General features: G+C 33.9%; 3 protein-coding genes across 3 annotated transcripts; all 3 read right to left on the reverse strand.

The window, feature by feature from the left end:
* Positions 1 to 505: 505 nt before the first annotated feature.
* LOC145088106 (small ribosomal subunit protein eS25) lies at positions 506 to 1,856 on the reverse strand. The gene is made up of 4 exons (XM_079026319.1): positions 1,720 to 1,856; positions 1,553 to 1,627; positions 1,010 to 1,144; positions 506 to 826 (listed from the first exon to the last, which is right to left on the reverse strand). Exons 1-4 carry the CDS (start codon positions 1,720 to 1,722, stop codon positions 713 to 715), a joined length of 327 nt encoding a protein of 108 aa, XP_078882445.1. The 5' UTR covers positions 1,723 to 1,856; the 3' UTR covers positions 506 to 712.
* A 1,954-nt stretch (positions 1,857 to 3,810) lies between these two features.
* Positions 3,811 to 6,030, reverse strand: LOC145088107 (Polynucleotidyl transferase, ribonuclease H-like superfamily protein). The gene is made up of 8 exons (XM_079026320.1): positions 5,871 to 6,030; positions 5,709 to 5,780; positions 5,137 to 5,260; positions 4,966 to 5,053; positions 4,757 to 4,894; positions 4,582 to 4,669; positions 4,372 to 4,492; positions 3,811 to 4,147 (listed from the first exon to the last, which is right to left on the reverse strand). The coding sequence occupies exons 1-8, from the start codon at positions 5,953 to 5,955 to the stop codon at positions 3,970 to 3,972; spliced, it is 894 nt and encodes a 297-aa protein (XP_078882446.1). The 5' UTR covers positions 5,956 to 6,030; the 3' UTR covers positions 3,811 to 3,969.
* A 3,391-nt stretch (positions 6,031 to 9,421) lies between these two features.
* LOC145088108 (hemerythrin HHE cation-binding domain protein) lies at positions 9,422 to 11,968 on the reverse strand. Its single transcript, XM_079026321.1, has 4 exons — positions 10,896 to 11,968; positions 10,201 to 10,355; positions 9,873 to 10,123; positions 9,422 to 9,748 (listed from the first exon to the last, which is right to left on the reverse strand). Exons 1-4 carry the CDS (start codon positions 11,590 to 11,592, stop codon positions 9,682 to 9,684), a joined length of 1,170 nt encoding a protein of 389 aa, XP_078882447.1. The 5' UTR covers positions 11,593 to 11,968; the 3' UTR covers positions 9,422 to 9,681.
* Positions 11,969 to 19,600: the final 7,632 nt, after the last annotated feature.

The following is a 19,600-nucleotide window of genomic DNA, read 5'->3' on the forward strand; positions in this document are numbered from 1 at the left end:
ATTACATTTTGTGATTTTTATTTTTCAAGGATGAGACCTACAAATTTATATGTTTTTGTTTAAAATGTACCTTTTTTTTTTTGGTATTGAAGGAACGTGAACTCAAAATGTTTGGCTTAACAGGGGCATAAACCTTAAATTTTTCGGTTTAAATGGTACTATCTGATAATGCGAAGGGGTAAGCCGGTATCATTGCTTAATCAATAGGACATATCTTCTTTATGCTCAAACCCTCTCCATTGAAGTTTTTGCTTCTAATCCGAATATCAACAAAAAACGATATGTAAACATTCAAGTGCTTCGTTCAATCTCTACTTGGAACTTGTTGATACCAACATCAAAATAACAGGAATTTTTTTAGGAATGACGCTATTTAAATTACCCATCTACAATGATCAAACCACAACATTCTGGATTCTGTGGAGTTATCATCAAACAAAATCCACAGTAGTTCGAAAACTTTTGCATCGAATTTGCAAGAAAATGGCCACAAACAAGACAGTAATTGTTCAATATAACCTTCTCTCAATTGTGGTCAGCATAAATGCACATTTGAATCTCACAATATGGCATTTGCACATTTTAAAATGAAAAAAGCATGGCATAAAAGGTACTTAATCTTACAATAAACAAGAAACTAGAGGCAGAAAAATGACAAAAAACATGCCTTGACTTGACATTGTCTCAGAAAAACTAATAGTCCTTTCATCTCTCAAGTATTAGTGGCCCTGGTGTAGATTTGCTGACTAGCATGTGCAGATACCATCCTAATTGCACCTCTTGCCATCAAATCCTTGATTGCCTTTCTTGCCAATGATCCATTGATCTAAACAGAAAAAATTACAACCAACATCAGATGACTTTCTACCATGTTTAAACCAGTTCAAGTTTTTCTCACTTGTAATTTTTGAGCAAAAGGTTTATTTATTATGGAATCATGGGAGCATAGCTTTAATGAAGAAGATACTACATTGCATAGAAGATTTGAAGGATATAATGGTAAATGTACCCTTAATCTGTCTGATAAGATGGAAGGAGTGATGAGCTTGAACTTTGGAGCTTCAGAAAGAAGCTTATCATATGTTGCCTTGTCAAAAAGCACCATGTTGTTCACCTTCTCCTTTTGCTTTCCCTTGCTCCACTTCTGAAAACCATTTCACAAAAAATCTTAAAACTCTACTTGAAATTTAAAAGACAACACAATTTTCCAAGACTTTGTCTTGTATATAAATACTGCTCAATTAACAACAATCTTAGAAGTTCTAGAACTAAAAACGTTCTTCCCATGAACTGTGCAATTGTAAAAAACCAGGGTTAACATCAAAAATCAATCAAAGTATGTTAGTTTATGTTGAGGCAGAGTTGGTTTCCGACTACAGCGCATGATTAATTTCATACCAGATAAAATGTACGATTAAAAATCTAAAACCCTAATCACGATCTAAAAGTGAAAAATACAGTAAAGAATAAAAAAATGAATAACGAAGCTGAGTATCATATGTCGAAAACATAAACGTCGATGAAAATCAGTGATAGTAAATCAAAAATTGACCTTCTTTTTCTGCTTTCCACCACCAGACTTGGCCGGTTTAGACGACGGCGGAGGGGCCTTTTCCTTCTTGGGAGCCTAAATTCAGCATAGGATGAAATTGTTAAACTCTGGTGAAAATAAAATGACGACGAATCATAGACAACAGAGTTAGATGAGGGTTAACTTACCATGGAATCTGATGATCTGTAGCTCTCCTAGAGTTTCGATGTTCAGAAAATAAAGAAGCTGCGCTCAAGCATGTTGTTTCTATGTTTATTTATAGCTAGGGTTTTGAAGGCCTTGGATAACTTTGCGGGCTGTCATATCGGGTCGGGTTACTTTTTGTTCTTGGCGTAGGTTATATCTTATGTTTTTTAACATGGTCCAAAATAAATCTTTTAATATTTTTGTCCCTATTCTTTTGTTCCATGACTTCTAGGTTTCTGAATTAGACTTCATTTTAACGTTAATTGTTCTTTATTTTCTTTTGTTCCTCAAAACTCTAAAAATAAAACCCAAATCATCTTCTTCATGAAACATAAATTAGGAAGCCAAACAAAAAACTGTTTTTTGATAGCTAAAAGTGGATATATGATCTCAAATAATATATTTGAATGCCTAAAAATCAATCAACGTGATTTTATCAGGATTACTATAATTAGTGTTGGAAAAAACATTGAGTTTTGCAGGTTAATACTTTGAAGGGTTACAAAAAGGGAAGATGTGATCTGTGAGGGTTTGTGGGTTAAAATTTATAGGTGTCATAATTTCATAATGGTAGTTTGGTGCTTCAAAAATAATGTTGAAGTCTTTGATTATATTTGATGGACTAGTTGAAAAGTTAGTTCATAAAAAATTACATTTGTTGAAACTATCTGGTAAGATAATTAAAATATGAATTATATAAAAGAACATGCAAAAGATTTAGTTTTTTTAATTAATAAAGGAAGGGTATATTCAAGAGAGAATAAAAAAACTTGTTGAAATGCTACTCCGAGTAACTTTCTAAAATACTAGCTTATAAACTATTTTTTGTGTGTCAAACATGACAACCTAAAAACGTTCAAAAAATAAGATAACTTATTATGTAAATATGGTGCGCGAAACATAGCATTTGAAGCTTAAAATTAACCAAGTTGTAATCGCAAGCCAAAAGGACAACATGTTTGGGATGCTTTGAGTACAAATCTGAAACTAAAGGATATTCTCACAAAAACACTTGGAAATACCATTACACGAGTAATTCAAGTATAATTATACAATATAAATGACAAAATATTGATTGATTATGAAAAAAATTAACTAAAAGAGTTAGGGTTTCAATGTATCTCCTAAATCTAATGCTAATGTAGATTAAGAATGTGGAAATACAAGAATGTTGATCATGATTTTATTAATATTGTGTGTATTATAAAGCTTATCCTCTAATTGGAAAAGGATAAGAAAATAACAAACTACATACATTCTCTAGGCAACTAACGATTAGCCTATGATCAGTAGTTGTAAGTTGCTCAATAGTCAATACAATGTAATTAGAAAACATAACAGCTTTCCAATATATCGAGGTGGGTTTCATGCCCTTGATTTATTAAAGAACAATCGCATATGTTGTAAGCAATCGCGTATGTTGTTACGTGTTAGACAAACGTCCAATATTGTCAAATGAATTTGTTTTAAAGAAAACATGTGTTACATGTACCTCAATGTACATGCTCTCAACATATGATTCCAATTCAGATCTTACTGTCCGATTGTATTTTTCATGTTTCTGGGTTGCATCATTTGGGTCTAGCTTTACATGAATCGGTTTATACTTTCCAATAGTTTATCCTTTTGAGGTTTGACCCCCAAATCATGATAGGGACTTACAATTGTCTCATAAGAAGCATAAAAACAATTGAGAATCAAGAATGGCAAATTTGATCAAATTTAGCTTAAACGAGCTTGGTCAACGAAACCAAAAAGTCAATTGATGATCCAGACTATTGTTGCTTATGTGTTCAAATTCACATGGATTCATGATCAACATTTTCCAACTTGATTTCAACTATGATTTTTGGTAATTTAGTAGACTTCACACAACATGCTTATGTCAAGTGCAACCCCATGTTTAAGCTCATTTCATTAGTTGTATCTAGAGTACAGCTTCTTCAATGCAAAAGTACTAGCCCTCTAAAACTAATTATTACCTTTATATCCCATTTTTGTCACGCATTTACAGTTTCAGAACACAAATCACGACATAAACACAGATTCAAAACAATTTTTGAGAGATGATGTTTGAAATGATAAGATCCATATTACACAACACGCTGTCTTACAAAACTGTCATAAGGCATCATCATACAATAATATCCACTGTTCTGAATTTGTTTATGTGGTAAAAGAAATTGATAAAGTGAAGTTATGGAACAATGCATGAAGTTTGTTGTTAGAATTTAGAAACGAGTGACCCGTTCGAGTTTGCGTGATTCAAAAAACTTGCAACGACCTTTTCCACTTGACTCAATATCTTCACTTTTCCTCTTCATTCCAGTGAAACCTAAATTACTCAGCTTCATTTGCCGCTTTCCCGATTTACTTGAGGACTCATCTTCATCTTCTTTATCCGCTTCCCTGTAAAAACAAAAATATAGCAATGTACTTTTCATTTATTTGTCTATTATAGCATCCTCCTTTCATTTCTTTCATTTAACACAAATCATTTTTCTATCATTCTTTAAGAAGAAAATCGAGCAAAACTTGACCCGTATTTGGTAATACATATATGCTATATGTTTTTTGTAAGGACTAAACTCAAGAATGTTATAATTGGGTAGATTTTTCAAATGAAGACTCACCATAACACTTCAACTCCATCTTTGAAGTAGGAATTACATGTGCCCCAACTGAACCGAACCAATGAAGGGAACCCAAAAACAGGATGTTTGTGATGTTCTAACCAATCTTTAGTTGCAGGATCTGCATAGTGTTCATTGTAATAAGAAATGAACTTGCTATTAATGACACTAAAATAAAGAATTCAAAGTAAAGAAACCAAATTATTTCACCTCCAGGATACCCAGATCCAAACTCCCTATGCATGTTTTCAGCAGTTTCATCAAAGACCCAATTTCTCAATGCTCGGTCCCTTGTCACCTGTATCATCAAAAGGGTAATATCGTAAAAACAGTGAGAATTGCCCAAGAAGATATAAGATGATTGGTCAATCTGAAATTCATTCACCTTGGCAACTATACTTGCTCCACTAACAACTGGATACAGACTATCAGCTTTCTTTGCAACCACAAATTTAACAGATGGGAATCTTGCAGAGAGCTTAACTGTATACTTTTCAGGATCTCCTACTGTATCAACATAAACCTGTAATTACATTCATTAGTTTTCATGGAATTTACTGACAGTTAAATTCAGGTGTATGTAGTAGTGTATACCTCGGTTAGAAGATAACCCATGTCCAGCACCCTTTTAACAAGGCCCATGGCAGACTCATGTGATATCTCGTTGAGGTTGATCTTATTTCTGTTAAAAGAAGCAATCAGGCTCGATTAGGATAGTTATTTAAGGGGTACAAGATTGTTTACTGGAGGAAGTTGTATACTGACTTTTGCAACATTTTAGCCGAAAGCTCTTTAGGATCTATGACATCAACAGCCCAACCAATTGTTTTATCAGTCTTCAAACTTTCAAACAGCTCCTCTCTTTTCTCTTCTTTCAAAGTTTTTGAATCTGCATTAAACAAAGAAGAGGCTCTTCTGAAGGTGAAAATGAGAAGAAAAGAGAGGGTGTATGACAACATCACACAGCATATGGAAGAAAAGAAGCCTTTAATCATTTAATGTGTTGTATAGTCTCTAAGTAACATAGTAGATGTACAAAGGAAATTACGAATCAGTGAAATAATTCATCTACCATAATGTGTTGAGAGGAGAGAGAACGATTTGATAACAATCTTATTCTGTGAAAAGGTAGTAAAACCATTGATAAACTTGGATGGTTTTTTAGGTTAAAAGAACGAATCAAAGAGGAAATAGGTCCGACACAGCCCACACGCAGTAGTATACACTTCCGATGCACCATTTAACAATCATAAGTTCATAACAGTTTAATCAATACAACAAGGATATTAGGGTAAATAATTTAGAGGACACAATGGCGATAAAATACGAGTATGAACCTGCAAATTCCAAAGTGGAAAGAGTTTCCTTGTATGAAACCGGACAATAAAGGCATCCATAAACCATCGGTCCTGGAATAAATAATTAACACACGAAAACTGAAATTAGCAATGAAAAGTCTGGAGCACACTGAATGTTGTTGTCGGAATGAGAAAGAAAACCTAAAACAGGGCCGCGACCAGCTTCGTCGATCCCCATCATGCAAGGTGTTGATGCCCATTCTGGAATTTGAGCTTCCGATTCCATGTCAATGACTTCTACGCAGGCACAAGAGCTCGTCCCCTTGTCTTGACTCCTGCTTGTTCCCGCCTTAAAGAATGGTAGGTTCGGAGTTTAGACTTTTAGATGGACCAATGGCACCCGATTCGACCCTAATTCGATGGGCTATTTCTTATACCACACTGGGCCTGAGCAAAATAATATATTCTATCTTTTACATGACAAATAATATAATATCATCTACATTGCACTGTATAATATCCTCACGAGTCACGACCTCACCATGCATTAAATTTTCTGTAACTTTTTTTCCCCAATGTCATGTTGGCCTAGCAAGAGTTCTTATGAAAATTTAAACGAACTCCCGTAATTACAACATATTTAATTAATTGAATTATTACAAAAATTATCATTTTTTGAAGTCTTATATTTACCATTGACCTTTTTTAACGCGTAAGCATTTGACAAACAAATTTGAAGATGTAGGATCACATCTTGAACACACCAACTCAATTCAAACCCAACCCAATAACTAACTGGTTGAATTGAGATTTTTAACCGGTTAATTTAACAGATCATCTAATATGTTTAATTACATGGATAGGTTACCGTTGAAATTCTAACATGATTTCCTAACTCGTTTAAGGATTTTAAATAATTTTAATTTATATTTATTATTACTATGTAATTAGTATTTTAATAATTAAAGGCTTTGGAAAGAAAATAAAATACAACTGATATAACTAAGTAATAACTCTAATTGCATACAACCTTAGTTGACTTTCACACACTCTTTTGCTCACGCACAACTCACAATCTCGAAATATTATCCATATATTGCATAGAATTTAAAAATTAAATATTTATAATATTTTGTAAACATTTGATTTGTGTTTGTGTTATGGTTGTATTATTTTCAAACTTGAATAGTTATTAGAATTTTTAAGTTTTATATCTTTTTATTTGAAGAATTATTGGATTTGTATGGTTTTGTCGGAAATTTAAATGGGTCAATATAGGTTCAACTCGTTTAAATAAACATGATGGGTTGGGAAAAACAAACAAATCAACCATATTTCAACCAATTTAATAAACATGTTGGTTTGGGTTATTAATTTTCAACTCATTTAATTAAAGAATTAAACGGATTGGATTGTGTTCCATTTAAATAAACAGGCCAACCCGAAAATGATCAAATCTAACCCACTGTCACCCCTACTCACGCTTCACTATATGCTTTTCATATATTAAGCTCGTTTCCATAAAAAAAATCTATACATCATCTCTGCTAAACAAAACTCCAACTCATTGATGATGAAGAACAAAAACAAGAATGGTGAAGAGTAAGACGACAAAACTCAAAAGTAAAATGATTTCTCGCATCCAAAATTATATATTTGCTTTATCTTGCAACAAAAAATATATCTTTGGATTCGATGTAAAACTAACCCCACCTACCATTACCAACAACCAAACATCCATGGAGGAGGAACTAGAAAGAAGCAGTAACCGGCAAACGGCTATGATGGAGGAACGAAGAAGAAGCACTAACAAGCAAATGTTTATAAAGAAGCAATTGGGATTTGGTGGAGGAACGAAAAAAGAAGCAAACGTTGCGAGGAACGCACACGTGAAGATGTGAAGTGATACATGCCAAAAAGTGGGCTTTTGTCGGCCCAAGAGTTGATTTAGCCTACCGGAATAACTATCGAAAAATATTAACTAGTTGTGAAACCCGTATATTATACGAGTTTATTAAAACAAAATGTTAAATAGAAACGATTAAATGAGAAGTTTATTTGAATTTGAAATTTAAAATAAATAAAAATTATGAGAAAAAAACATGCAAAAAATAAATAAATTAAAATTATTGTTTAGTTATCAGACCCGTATATTAAACAGGTTAATTATAACAAAATGTTAAACACAAAGGTTTAAACTGTAAATTTATTTGAAATTGAAATTGAAATTTAAAATTTAAAATTTAAAATTAATATCATTATGGTAGGTTTAATTTATGGAAACTAATTAATAATATATTAGAAATGGAAAATAAAATAAATGACAAGTGGAAAATAAATATATCTCGAAATTATGACAAAATGACATGTGACAAATTGAATGAGAGAAGGACATGTGGCAAAATCATTCTTATTTATTAGGGTAGATTCTCGAAGTTTTCTCATAAAAAGTGTTTTTTTGTTGTCAGAAAAATAAAATCGTGAATTGCGGTTCTTTTTTCGCAATTTGATGGTCATTTGGTTATATTTTAAAAAAATGGTCATCAGCTTTAAAAAATAATTATTTTAGTGAATAATTTTTAATTATGGGTCTTTAAAACTTTTATTAACTGGTTTTATGGGAAAAAAAAAAGATTCACTCATTTGGAGAATTATTTAAAGAGTAGAGAGGGCATGCTGATATCAAGAACTCTCATAAATTATTCTTAAATTCCAAATATGTCTCAATAACCCCATCGGAAAGAAGTCATCTCACAATACTAGGTCAAAGTCTTGTTGGTGAGAGAATGAGTGTTCAACAAAGGTGGCTCTTTATGGTATACTAAGATTAGATCGAGCTTTTTTTTGTTCCAGTTCGGTTGAGGTGTCATATCAGGTGGTGATGGTTTAGATCTAGTATTTTGTTAGACTTTTCGGTTGCTAAATGATGTAGAGTTCTCCAGTGTTAAATTACCAATATTCCATTTTCTGTTTTGTGCTGAATTTATTAGTAGTTTTAATTTCATTCCTAGTTTTCAATTATTGTCATTTTTTATTGTTGAGTTTTCCTGGATGGGTTGGTATGTATCAACTCAATAGATGTACTTTCAGTCATTTCGGTTATACGATCTATCATTGAACACTTTTTCTTTAGTTTAATCAACTTGGAATGTTAAAAAAGCAAATTTTGGACTCTTTCAACTTTTGATCCATCATTTTATGCATGATTATATATTAAAACATTCAAAATGTGATGGGTAAAAAGGTTAATATTTTAGTTTGTGATGAAGAAATCCTAAAAGCAAGAGACAAGTCAAAAAAAAAAGACAGAAAGCCAGATGCGAAGAGAGTTGCTTGATTGGCTCCATGCCCATCCAGAATTGGTCCTACAAACAGCATGAAGAACTTAGATATCATAGCATGATGATCTCACAAAATCTCTTCATATCTTGATTCACAATTGTAGAAAAACCGAAAACAATACAATCCATTATGCATGACCTCAATATATCTCTTCATATCTAATTGGAATCAACCACGTTATCACATTATTATATTTATTTTGCCAAAAGTAAAAGTGGTTATGTAAAAGGACACAAATTAGACACATTGTTTATATAAATTACTGACTTTAGACATACCAACTAACAAAAATATGCCTATATTTTTTTATAAAAGGTAGGAACAAAATCCACTAAACCAACCTTTTATATTTTAGTTTTACCAAATTTGTTAATCTCTATAACTCATCAATCCACAATACTAATAAACAATGCACGAAAAAACTACTAGGATGTACCAAATCCAAATGAATATACAAATTTTTTTATGTGTAGCTACAAATCCACATATGAACGGATTTTTTTTCCCTCTTGGTTCTTGCTGTTAATATGGAATTTGGTAACAAAAGCATACATACAATTACTAATATAACCAAGCAAATCAACCACCACAACACTACTTCCTAACCACCCAAATTCTTTTTCTTTTTCTTTCTTTTTTTTTTAAAAAAAAAAATTTCCAATCATCAATCCTATGACTTGGCCTTTAACAACAATCCCATGGTTGGTCGACTCTCATTGCGTTTTCCACTGTGTTCTCTGAATCAAAACAAAACCCAAAATTTACATTTTGCAATTTTCTTCAAAACTCGAAAGAAAAAAAAAAAAAAAAAAAAAAAAAAAAGAAACCCAAAATGGATGAATTCACAAGAAATGGACTTACTCGACTAGAAACCGGTAAATCGACCCGGCCCGATCTTTATCCGTACATCTGGTGATTAAATCAAGATAAAGCATAGCCTCATGAGGGAGAAGACCTTCCATGAAAAACCTTAGTAGGTTAGAGTGTGTGCCAGGCATCACATCTAATGATTGCTCCAATACTCTCTCTTGCTGCCCTTGAGTCAACTCAGTTGCCTCCATTAATGGTAGAACCCCACGTTCTTCCTCTTCAAAGTGCTTTTTGCAATTCTCCTGTTTTACCCACCAAAAAAAATGTTAACTTTATAAATTTTAATGACAACAGCTTTGAAATTGGAGAGAGAACAAACCTGTAATGATTTAAGGCGAGTGGTTAGGCTAAAGAGAGCGTCTTGACATGATGAGCTCCCTGAATCAAGAACTATAATGGTTTTGATGTCTTCTTTGATGCCATTCATCAGGGGTAGGTCTCTCGCGTGTTCCTCATTTACAGATTTAGATAAACCTGATTGAAGGGTATTTTAGATATTTAACTAATAGTTATACAATGTACTCAATTTGCAATCATCAGTGGATTCTAGCTTTTGCATTATTTTCTATGGTTCATAATGAAACCTCATCACTAAAATTGCTAAAAAGCAAGTGCATTCATGTTTCAACTTAAAGCAACAATTATAGCAAGTTGATAATACATTTAAGATTTAACAATCAAAAGAACGTATCTTAGACGATTATGTATTATGACTAAAAGGGTCCACTTTCAGCTTTTGAGTGTAAAATGGATTTCTTGTGCAGCTTTGGAAGGCAAATCTGTTGCTTTCCAATTTACAAATTAAGATGAATTTGTTGTGCAATTTCAAGATTAATAAATCTAAGAATGCTAAATTCTGAATGGAGATATAAAAAAAATGTCACATTTTCATGAAATAATAGAGATTCGCACTGTTAGCTGAAAGAAATATATACAATTTGACTTGAGAAAGTCAAAATCAATCAGATCTGTTCCTACTACTACAAACTCCCAAGAACTGAAATTAAAACTTACCTCGATCTTCCCTTTCCAAAATTGGAAAGACGATCTTCTCCTCCATCTGAGCATGTTCAAGCATCACCTCCAACAGCTGCGAATAACTCTTCGCATATTTTTTCACCTCCATTCGTGCACTCCCCATCACCGGATCCCCCTTCGACCGACCGCCACGAGCCGCCAAGTCCTCCCCCCACCTCACCATTCTATCCAAATGCCACACCAAACTTTTGTGCTGAAGCGCCGTCGCCGTCACCACCACCGGCGTCGTCTCATTGTACGTGTTCCAGTTGCCCAGAAGCAACGGCTTAGGAAACTTGGCGTCCAGATAACGGAGAATGGTAACAGAAGACCCCGATATGACGTCGGATCCTAACTGAATCACCGGCGTTTCAAATCCGAAGTCGGGTTTTTCGGATGGGATGAAAAGTAGAGTCACAGGTTTGTAAAGGAGCGCGAAACGTATGTAGGAAGTGGCTGGAGAAGTCGGTGAACCGTACAGTCTAACAACCGGCAACGATGCCGTCGATGGAGACGGCAATGCTGACGGTAACGGAAGAAGGTTAGTGGCACCGGATTGATCTGTTTTCCGATAAACTTTGTCGGAGTTATCTGTTTTCTGGTATGCTTTATCAGAGTTGTCTATTTTTGGGTAAAATTTGTCAGGGTTATGATCTGGGTTTGTTTTCTTGAGGGTTTTTGAACAATTTCCCATTTAAAACAGCGGTTATTGATCTGGGTAAGAGCAAAATGGGGGAAAAAAGGGCGAGGGTTTTATGGTGGTTGAAGCATGTTCAAGAAACACCAGAGGATAATATGCGAAACGTAGATCGGAAGATAGAATTACAGTGTTGGAAGAGTTCCTTTACGAAAGAAAAGTTGAAAATTAGAGTGGATAATGATTTCGACTATATTCTCTCTAGGTTTCTTGCCAACGAACGCACATGGAAAGAATGGGAGTGCGTAGGGAAGGATAGAAGGGGAAGAAAGGGGTTTTGAGAGCTGGGTAAAGCTCCATGGCGCCTTTTGTGGAGGGAGGCATATGGGTATGATGGAAAGGCCACTCTGACATGTCAGTGTTTACGCATCTCGCTATACAGTTCTCTCCCAAATAGAAACTATTTTATATTGTTGGGATATATATTATTTTTTTATTTCAAAGTGTTTTTTTTTCGCAGAATTATAAAAGTGTGTGATTTAGATCTTATAAAATCTATCCTAATAAATGAAAATGATTTTGTTACATGTCATCTTCTCATTAATTTGGACATATGCCATTTTCTAGAAATTTTAAAATTTTTTATTTTCCACTTGTCATTTTATTGTATTTTTGATTTTATTAAATTAAAATCCACATTTAATATATATAAGGTAATATATATGTAAGGTATTTATTAGAAATTGGTTTATATATGTAATGTATCCAATGAATTAAAGTCTCATTAATTTTAATAATTCAAAAAATTTCTTATTTTTCTTATAAATTTAAAGTTTTTAAATTGTTAAAATTTTATATTTAATTTTTTTTAAATAAACTCATGTAATACATGGGTCTCACACCTAGTATAGAATAAAACTAAAATACAACAAATCATCCCAAACTTTTTTTTATTTTATATTTGGTGTATTGGGATGATTTGTTGTATTTTAGTTTTATTCTATATTAGGTGTGAGACTCATGTATTACATGGGTTTATTTAAAAAAAATTAAATATAAAATTTTAACAATTTAAAAACTTTAAATTTATAAGAAAAATAAGAATCTTTTTGAATTATTAAAATTAATGAGACTTTAATGCATTGTATACATTACATATATAAACCATTTTCTAATAAATACCTTACATATATATTACCTTATATATATTAAATGTGGATTTTAATTTAATAAAATCAAAAATACAATAAAATGACAAGTGGAAAATAGAAAATTTTAAAATTTCTAGAAAATGCCATGTGTCCAAATTAACGAGAAGAGGACATGTGGCAAAGTCATTTTCATTTATTAGGGTAGATATTTGGTGTATTGCATGTGAAACCCGTATATTACACGCATTGATTTAAAAAAAAATAACATTAAAATATAAACATAAAATATTTTTAATATACAATTTTAAAATAAAGAATATACATATTTATTCTAATTTAATTTCATATATATATATAAGGTTAGGTTATTTTGTTTTTCACTATCTATTGTGTGCATGTAAAATTGATTCTGGAACAATCATTTTAATTATTTTAATAAAGTAATTAATGCATATTACATGTTGAAGATATAATGTATATTAGTTACATCTTCAGCATTTAATATGCATTAATTACTTTCTTAAAATAACTAAAATGATTGGTCCAGAATCAATCATACATACACACAATAGATAGTGAAAACATTTGAACTTAGCTATATATATATATATATATATATATATATATATATATATATATGAGAAATTGACGTATTGCAAACAAACATGCATTTACTAAGGATGGTTTTTTTAAACGACCATTTCGTGACTCTTTTACCATAAGCACTAGGTAATGTTTCTTTGTAATTATATAAAAAACACGGCTCAAACTTGAGGATAACTGTAGGAGAAATTAAATATCCTTTTATATTTTTTTCTATTATTCTCTTATCCATATTAAATGATTTTAATATGACATATAGATTGAAACATTATCAATTAAGTAATATTTCTTTATAATTATATAAAAACATGTCTCAAACTTGAGGATAATTGTAGGAGAAATTAGATATTTTTTTATATTATTTTTCTACTATCATTCTATCCACATTAAATAGTGATATGTGGATTAAAATATTATCAACTTCATTAAATATGACACATGTCAATATTTGATATGATAGAAGAATAAATAACGATAAAATATAGGAAAATATTTAATTTCTCTAACTGTAAATAGTGTGAGTGTGACGGTTCTAAAAATAATTTAGATATTCAACTATTGAATTATAGTATGAAATATAGCTATTTAAAAAATAAAAATAAAAAATATATTAAAAATAATTAACACTACTAATAAAAAATAAGAGTATTGTACTTTAGCCTTTAGATAACAATCTAATTTAAAATCAAGACAATGGTTTTGTCCAACATATATAACTTAGTTTTGAAATTAATGTCGAGTATGATCAAAGTTCAACTGAAAGTGTTTATAAAACTTGTTGTAAAATGTAATTTTATTTATATAAAAAGAATTCAGAAACTAGCTGAAACAGTTACAAAAAAAACTAAAATCTAAAAGTTCTTACAACTCATAAAATAATTACAAAAAAACTAAAAACTAAAAGCTAAAAGTTCTTACGACTCATATGCTATTTGAAATAGCTTTTGAATTATTATTTTTAGATTAAAATAAAAAGTAATATTTTGTACGGCTAAACAAAGATTTTTCTTTAATTTAAGTTTTTCTTAAAACCTACTAAAAGATCTCAAAGGTTTGTTAGCGGACACTTCACAATGTACGAACTTTATAAACAAATTGTCTTTCATACAGTATAAAATCAAATTGTCTTTCATACAAACCGACTAACGCGTTTTTACATAGTTTTATATATTACATAACTTCTCAGGAATTTATACACTAAATACAAAACTATAATATTATCTATTCTACATCTTCTAACTATACATAACTATATTGGATGCTTATCACTTGCAATAATTAAACTTCGAGAGGGATAAGCGGTGACGCTTGGTGAATTCAATAACAATTACAATATAACGTTATGTCATATATATATATATATATATATATATATATATATATATATATATATATATATATATATGATAGAAGCAAAGGAGGACTGTAACATCCAGAAATCAAGTATAACTATTTAAACCCTCTTCTTTTCCAAGTTGTCAAAACTAGCCCATGGAAGGAAAATTGTAGCAAATGAGTACGTTGGGCGTACTAAAGAGTACGTTGCGCGTACTGGGCTCAGTCATGAAACCCTAAATGAGACTTGGGCACTATAAAAGGAATGTTATGGCCTCCATCCCAGCCACCATTTCCCGTGAGTGAAACCCTATAAGAGCTAAAACTTCGTTCTAAACTTGTGTGTGTGTTTTTGAGTTTGAAAGTGTCTTTACTTGCTTGTGAAGAAGAAGAGAGGGCCTTGAAGAGGAAAGATTGGAGTCCAAGCTTCTAGATCTGAGCTAAACTGAGTGGGGAGCTTCTCACAAAGGTAAAAAGCTTCAAACTTTACCACTCTTTTTTATGAAATCATATAGGAGCATTTTTAGGGTTTAAGTCCCAAAGGTGGAGACTTTTTTAGCAAAGGAACTCCATGGACCTTGATCTACCCCATTTCAGTGTATTTTGTGTTGTAGACCTATAAAAATCCAATCCTGGACGTTAAGATTATGTCATGCATGAGATTAAGGCTTAATGGGGAAAGAGGATATGTGTTTGAAGTGATTGGTGACCTTTACAGCAATGTAAAGGCTTAAAGGTTTCGACTTTATGGCTTAAGGGATAGTAGAGTGCATGGATCTGAGATATGAGCTTATGTCTTAATCTATTCTGACCAAAAATCATGAAAGTATGAAACTGGGAATTACGTTGGGCGTAATCCCAGTACACGCCGCATAGGGGGTCGAGTACCCCGATTCTGGATGACCACGGAGTACGCCCCGCGTACAGATCTGGTACGCACAGCGTAACTCCCTACAGTTGACTTTCATTGACTTTTAAGGTTTGGTCAACGTGTGGACTTTTGGACCATTAGAGGGGTAAAATGGTCTTTTAGCTTTCTGAGAGAACATAGGAAGAGATTGTTCTAGCATTGAGAGCCGTTATTGATTTGAGATAATTGCTTTATGTAATTAGGCGAGGGATAGGTTATTGTTTCAAGTTCGGGGATATCGAGCACGTGAGTACTAGACATCATACGAAGTGAGTCTTCTCACTATACCTTACCTAGAATGATAATTATGTGTGATCGGAAGGTCTTATGTGCTATGACGAGTATGTGATATATGTTTCTATGTGATATGTATATGTTATGTATGTTATGAGTAGTATGGTATGGACCGGAAGGTCAACGGGGTATGGACCGGAAGGTCGGCAGTGGATGGATCGGAAGGTCAATATGGTATGGACCGGAAGGTCGACAGAGTAGAACCGGAAGGTTTACTCAGATTGTGGGCCCGGAAGGCCCCTGAGACACATTGACCGGAAGGTCTCATAGAGCTATAGTCTCGAGTGGCTTATGTGTTGTATGTAGTATTTTGGGAAACTCACTAAGAATTTATGCTTACCGTGTTATGTGATATGTGTTTCAGGTACTGGCGAGGATCGTGGGAAGGCGTCGGCATGATTTGTACACACTGCCGGAGGATTTTGTATTTAAGAGTCTGGGATATGTTTTACAGTGATAACATTTGATACACTTGAGTTTTGAGATGATTTATATGAGATATGTTATGTTTGAAAAATATAAAATTGTTTTAAATTTTCACGTCGTTACAAGGATAAAGAACAACAAAGGCATAATTGTATCATATGACAGACTTTCCATATCAACAAATGATCTGATTCAAAGATTTACAATCAATAAGATGCAACAATTTCAACATGATATACATAATTAAGACTTCCGCCCAAGTGGCACAGAAAATACAATTTCGAATTATCATTTTTGCTTGAATATATAGGCTTTCAGCCCTACATAGCCCTATGTCAATACCAGAAGTTATACGAGTCATGCTCTACATGGCCAAAGGCACAAAGCCAATACCAGAAGTTATACGAGTCATGCTCAAATGGCCAAAGGCATATATCTGATACCAGAATAATACGAGACATGCTCTACATGGCCAAAGGCTCAAAGCCAATACCAAAAGTGATACGAGTTATGTTATACATAGCTAAAGGTATAAAACCAGAATAACACATGAAAGCACATTGAACATATAATACATAACATACAATTGTCCCTATATTGAACTCACCGTGAAATAACCGAATGATAAAATGATAATTTGGGCAGCACTTCATCTCTAAAAAATGACTTTCTTTGACGAAACCGGGGATTTTTGTTGAAAACCGGGCGTTGCGTGGGCAGAGTTTCAACTTGAAAAGATTATTTTCTCGGGTCTTCGGTGCGTCGGGACTTGCTTTGGGTGTCGGGGATGTTTCCTAGGCTTTGGGGGGTGTTAGGTTAAATTGAGAGAGAATCGAGGGTGCAAGAGAGTAAAATTTGTAAACAAAATTCGGTAATCTTCGCTTCCTTTTATAGTGGTCCGAGGGCTCGCATTACGCCGGACGTACTTTGGTACGTTGGGCATACCTCGGTATGTTGGGTGTGCCTTCGTACGTTGCGCGTAGGTGAGACGTGGCTTCTGATTGGAACCCGAGCCTCGAACGTGGTTGAGTTAGGACACACGTCCATCATGCGAAGGCGCTAGGTGGATGATATGTGTCTTCGTAGTACGTTGGGCGTACTTCTCCGCTCCAGCCTCGTAGTTTGTGCCATAAACTTCATATCTTTCGCATATGAGCTTCCTTTTTGACGTTCTTTATATCCACGCGTAGGTGAGATTAGACTCTACAACTTTCACTTAGACTCGGTCGGCTAATTTTGACTTCATTATATTTTTAACAGGCCGGGACAGGAAAAGTACGTTAAAAATTCATAACTTCTTCATCCGACGTCCGTTTTCGTATGTCTTTTTACTGTTGTACTACTATTAACGAGACCTTCGATTCTCGTTTAAGTTGTATTGGCTAAAAATTAGTCGATCTTTATTTCGTGTTTTGGGTTGTGTACTGTTATGTCGAATCTTAGAAAAGTCATAACTTCCTCATACGAAGTCGGATTTAGACGTTCTGTAACACCCGATTCCTGGTACGTATTTAAATTCAAGAAATGTTGCAATTTACTCTAGGACTCGGCGAGTTGGAGGCCCAACTCGTCGAGTAGACTCGACTTTTGATCGGGGGTTTAAGTGACCTACTCGACGAGTCGGAAGACCGACTCGACGAGTAGGACTGTCTGGATGAAACCTTAATATTTGGGTTTGCACCATATTTAAACACCTTATAACACCCCAACCCAGCCCCCATCATCCCTCCTAACCCAAAGAAAACCCTAACTCGAAACCCTAGCCATTATTGAGTGTTCTTGAGCTCTGTGGTGCCATTTTTGTGTGATTGAAGTTTAAGAAGGAGAAAGAAGCTTGGGAGATCAAGAGGAAGCAAGAAGATCTCGAGTTTTGGACACATTTCCAGCTTATTTGAGGTATAAAGCTAAAACCTTGGCTATTCATTACTTAGATCTTGATTTGGGGCTATTTTCTACATTTTTCTAAGTGTTAGTGAGGTTATTTTCGGGATTGGGTGTAGAAGTGGGTTTGTGCTTCAGATTTGGAACCATTGAGGGTTCTCATGGCATAAAGGTGCCAACTTTATGGCCATGGGAGACCCATGCATCTTATAGACCTCCTTTTATGGCTTTTTGAGCCAAAGGCCCCATGCGTGTACATTAAGTTTGAAGCTTTACGTATAAAATGGACCCTAGGAGGCCAGATCTATGGTGTTGACGCGTTAAGACCCATTATAATCGATTGTATAGTTTTGGACATAGAAAGACTCGACGAGTCATTATTGGGACTCGACGAGTTGGGTATTGGTTCCCCATCCTTTTTTGTTTTGAGGAATATGTTTAAGTCTAGAAGGGGACTCAACAAAGATGGACGTGATTATGGACCTGGGAATCTTGGGACTCGGCGAGTGTATGAGCAAACTCGGCGAGTCCAAGGCAATCTCCTAACCTATGAAGACGGACTCGACGAGTTGTTTATAAATCTCTGTGAGTCATAGACTGGACAAGTTCATATGATGAAGATGAACTCGACGAGTTCAAGGAGGAACTCGGCGAGTCTATTGAAGATAGTCCTGATATTATGGTTGAAGGAGAACCCGTCGAGTTCTTGCTAGAATCAACGAGTAGAGTCAGGGGTTGTATCATTTTGAAAGAATAAGGACTCGATGAGTTGGTGGACCAACTCAACGAGTCGAGTCAACTAGAGGTTGTCTTTGACCAAAATTGACTTTGACCCAGATTTGAGTTGACCATTGTAAGGGTCACAAGTATGAATTGCTAAGTCAGAAAGGTTGTTGTGTATGGATTGAGGAATCGAGGGGAGTTGGTTTCATACCGAGATCATTGCAGACACTACACGATTTTGAGGTAAGTTTCCTTCTAGTAGGGATGGGTCAACGACCACAATGCCGACCCACAAGTGAGAGTGTTGGGTAGATGATTATCTTTGTGATAATTATCTAGGGTTGATATGTGATATGCTTACTGCGTTTGATATGATTAATGTGCTTGATATGATTATTATGCTTAATATGTGTTAACAGTAGTAGGGGTGAAATAGTCCCTGGTTACCGGTTGAAAGATGCCGAATGGGAGGTTAGCTCCCAGTTACCGGTTGAAAGATACCGAAGGGGAAGTTAGTTCCCAGTTACCGGTTGAAAGATACCGAGGGGGTGTCCAGCTCCCGGCTATGCCTGACAGTTACCGGTTGAAAGATACCGAGGATTATGCATTATTTGGTATGGGTATGATAGGGGAACTCACTAAGTTTTGTGCTTACGATTTTTAGTTTTGGTTTCAGGTACCTCTTCATCTAAGGGGAATGAGTCGGCGGTGTACCAGCGCATCACACATTTGTACATGATTT

This window comes from Lactuca serriola, chromosome 2 (assembly GCF_051521515.1).
Source record: "Lactuca serriola cultivar US96UC23 chromosome 2, Lser_US96UC23_V15, whole genome shotgun sequence".
NCBI lineage: Eukaryota > Viridiplantae > Streptophyta > Magnoliopsida > Asterales > Asteraceae > Lactuca > Lactuca serriola.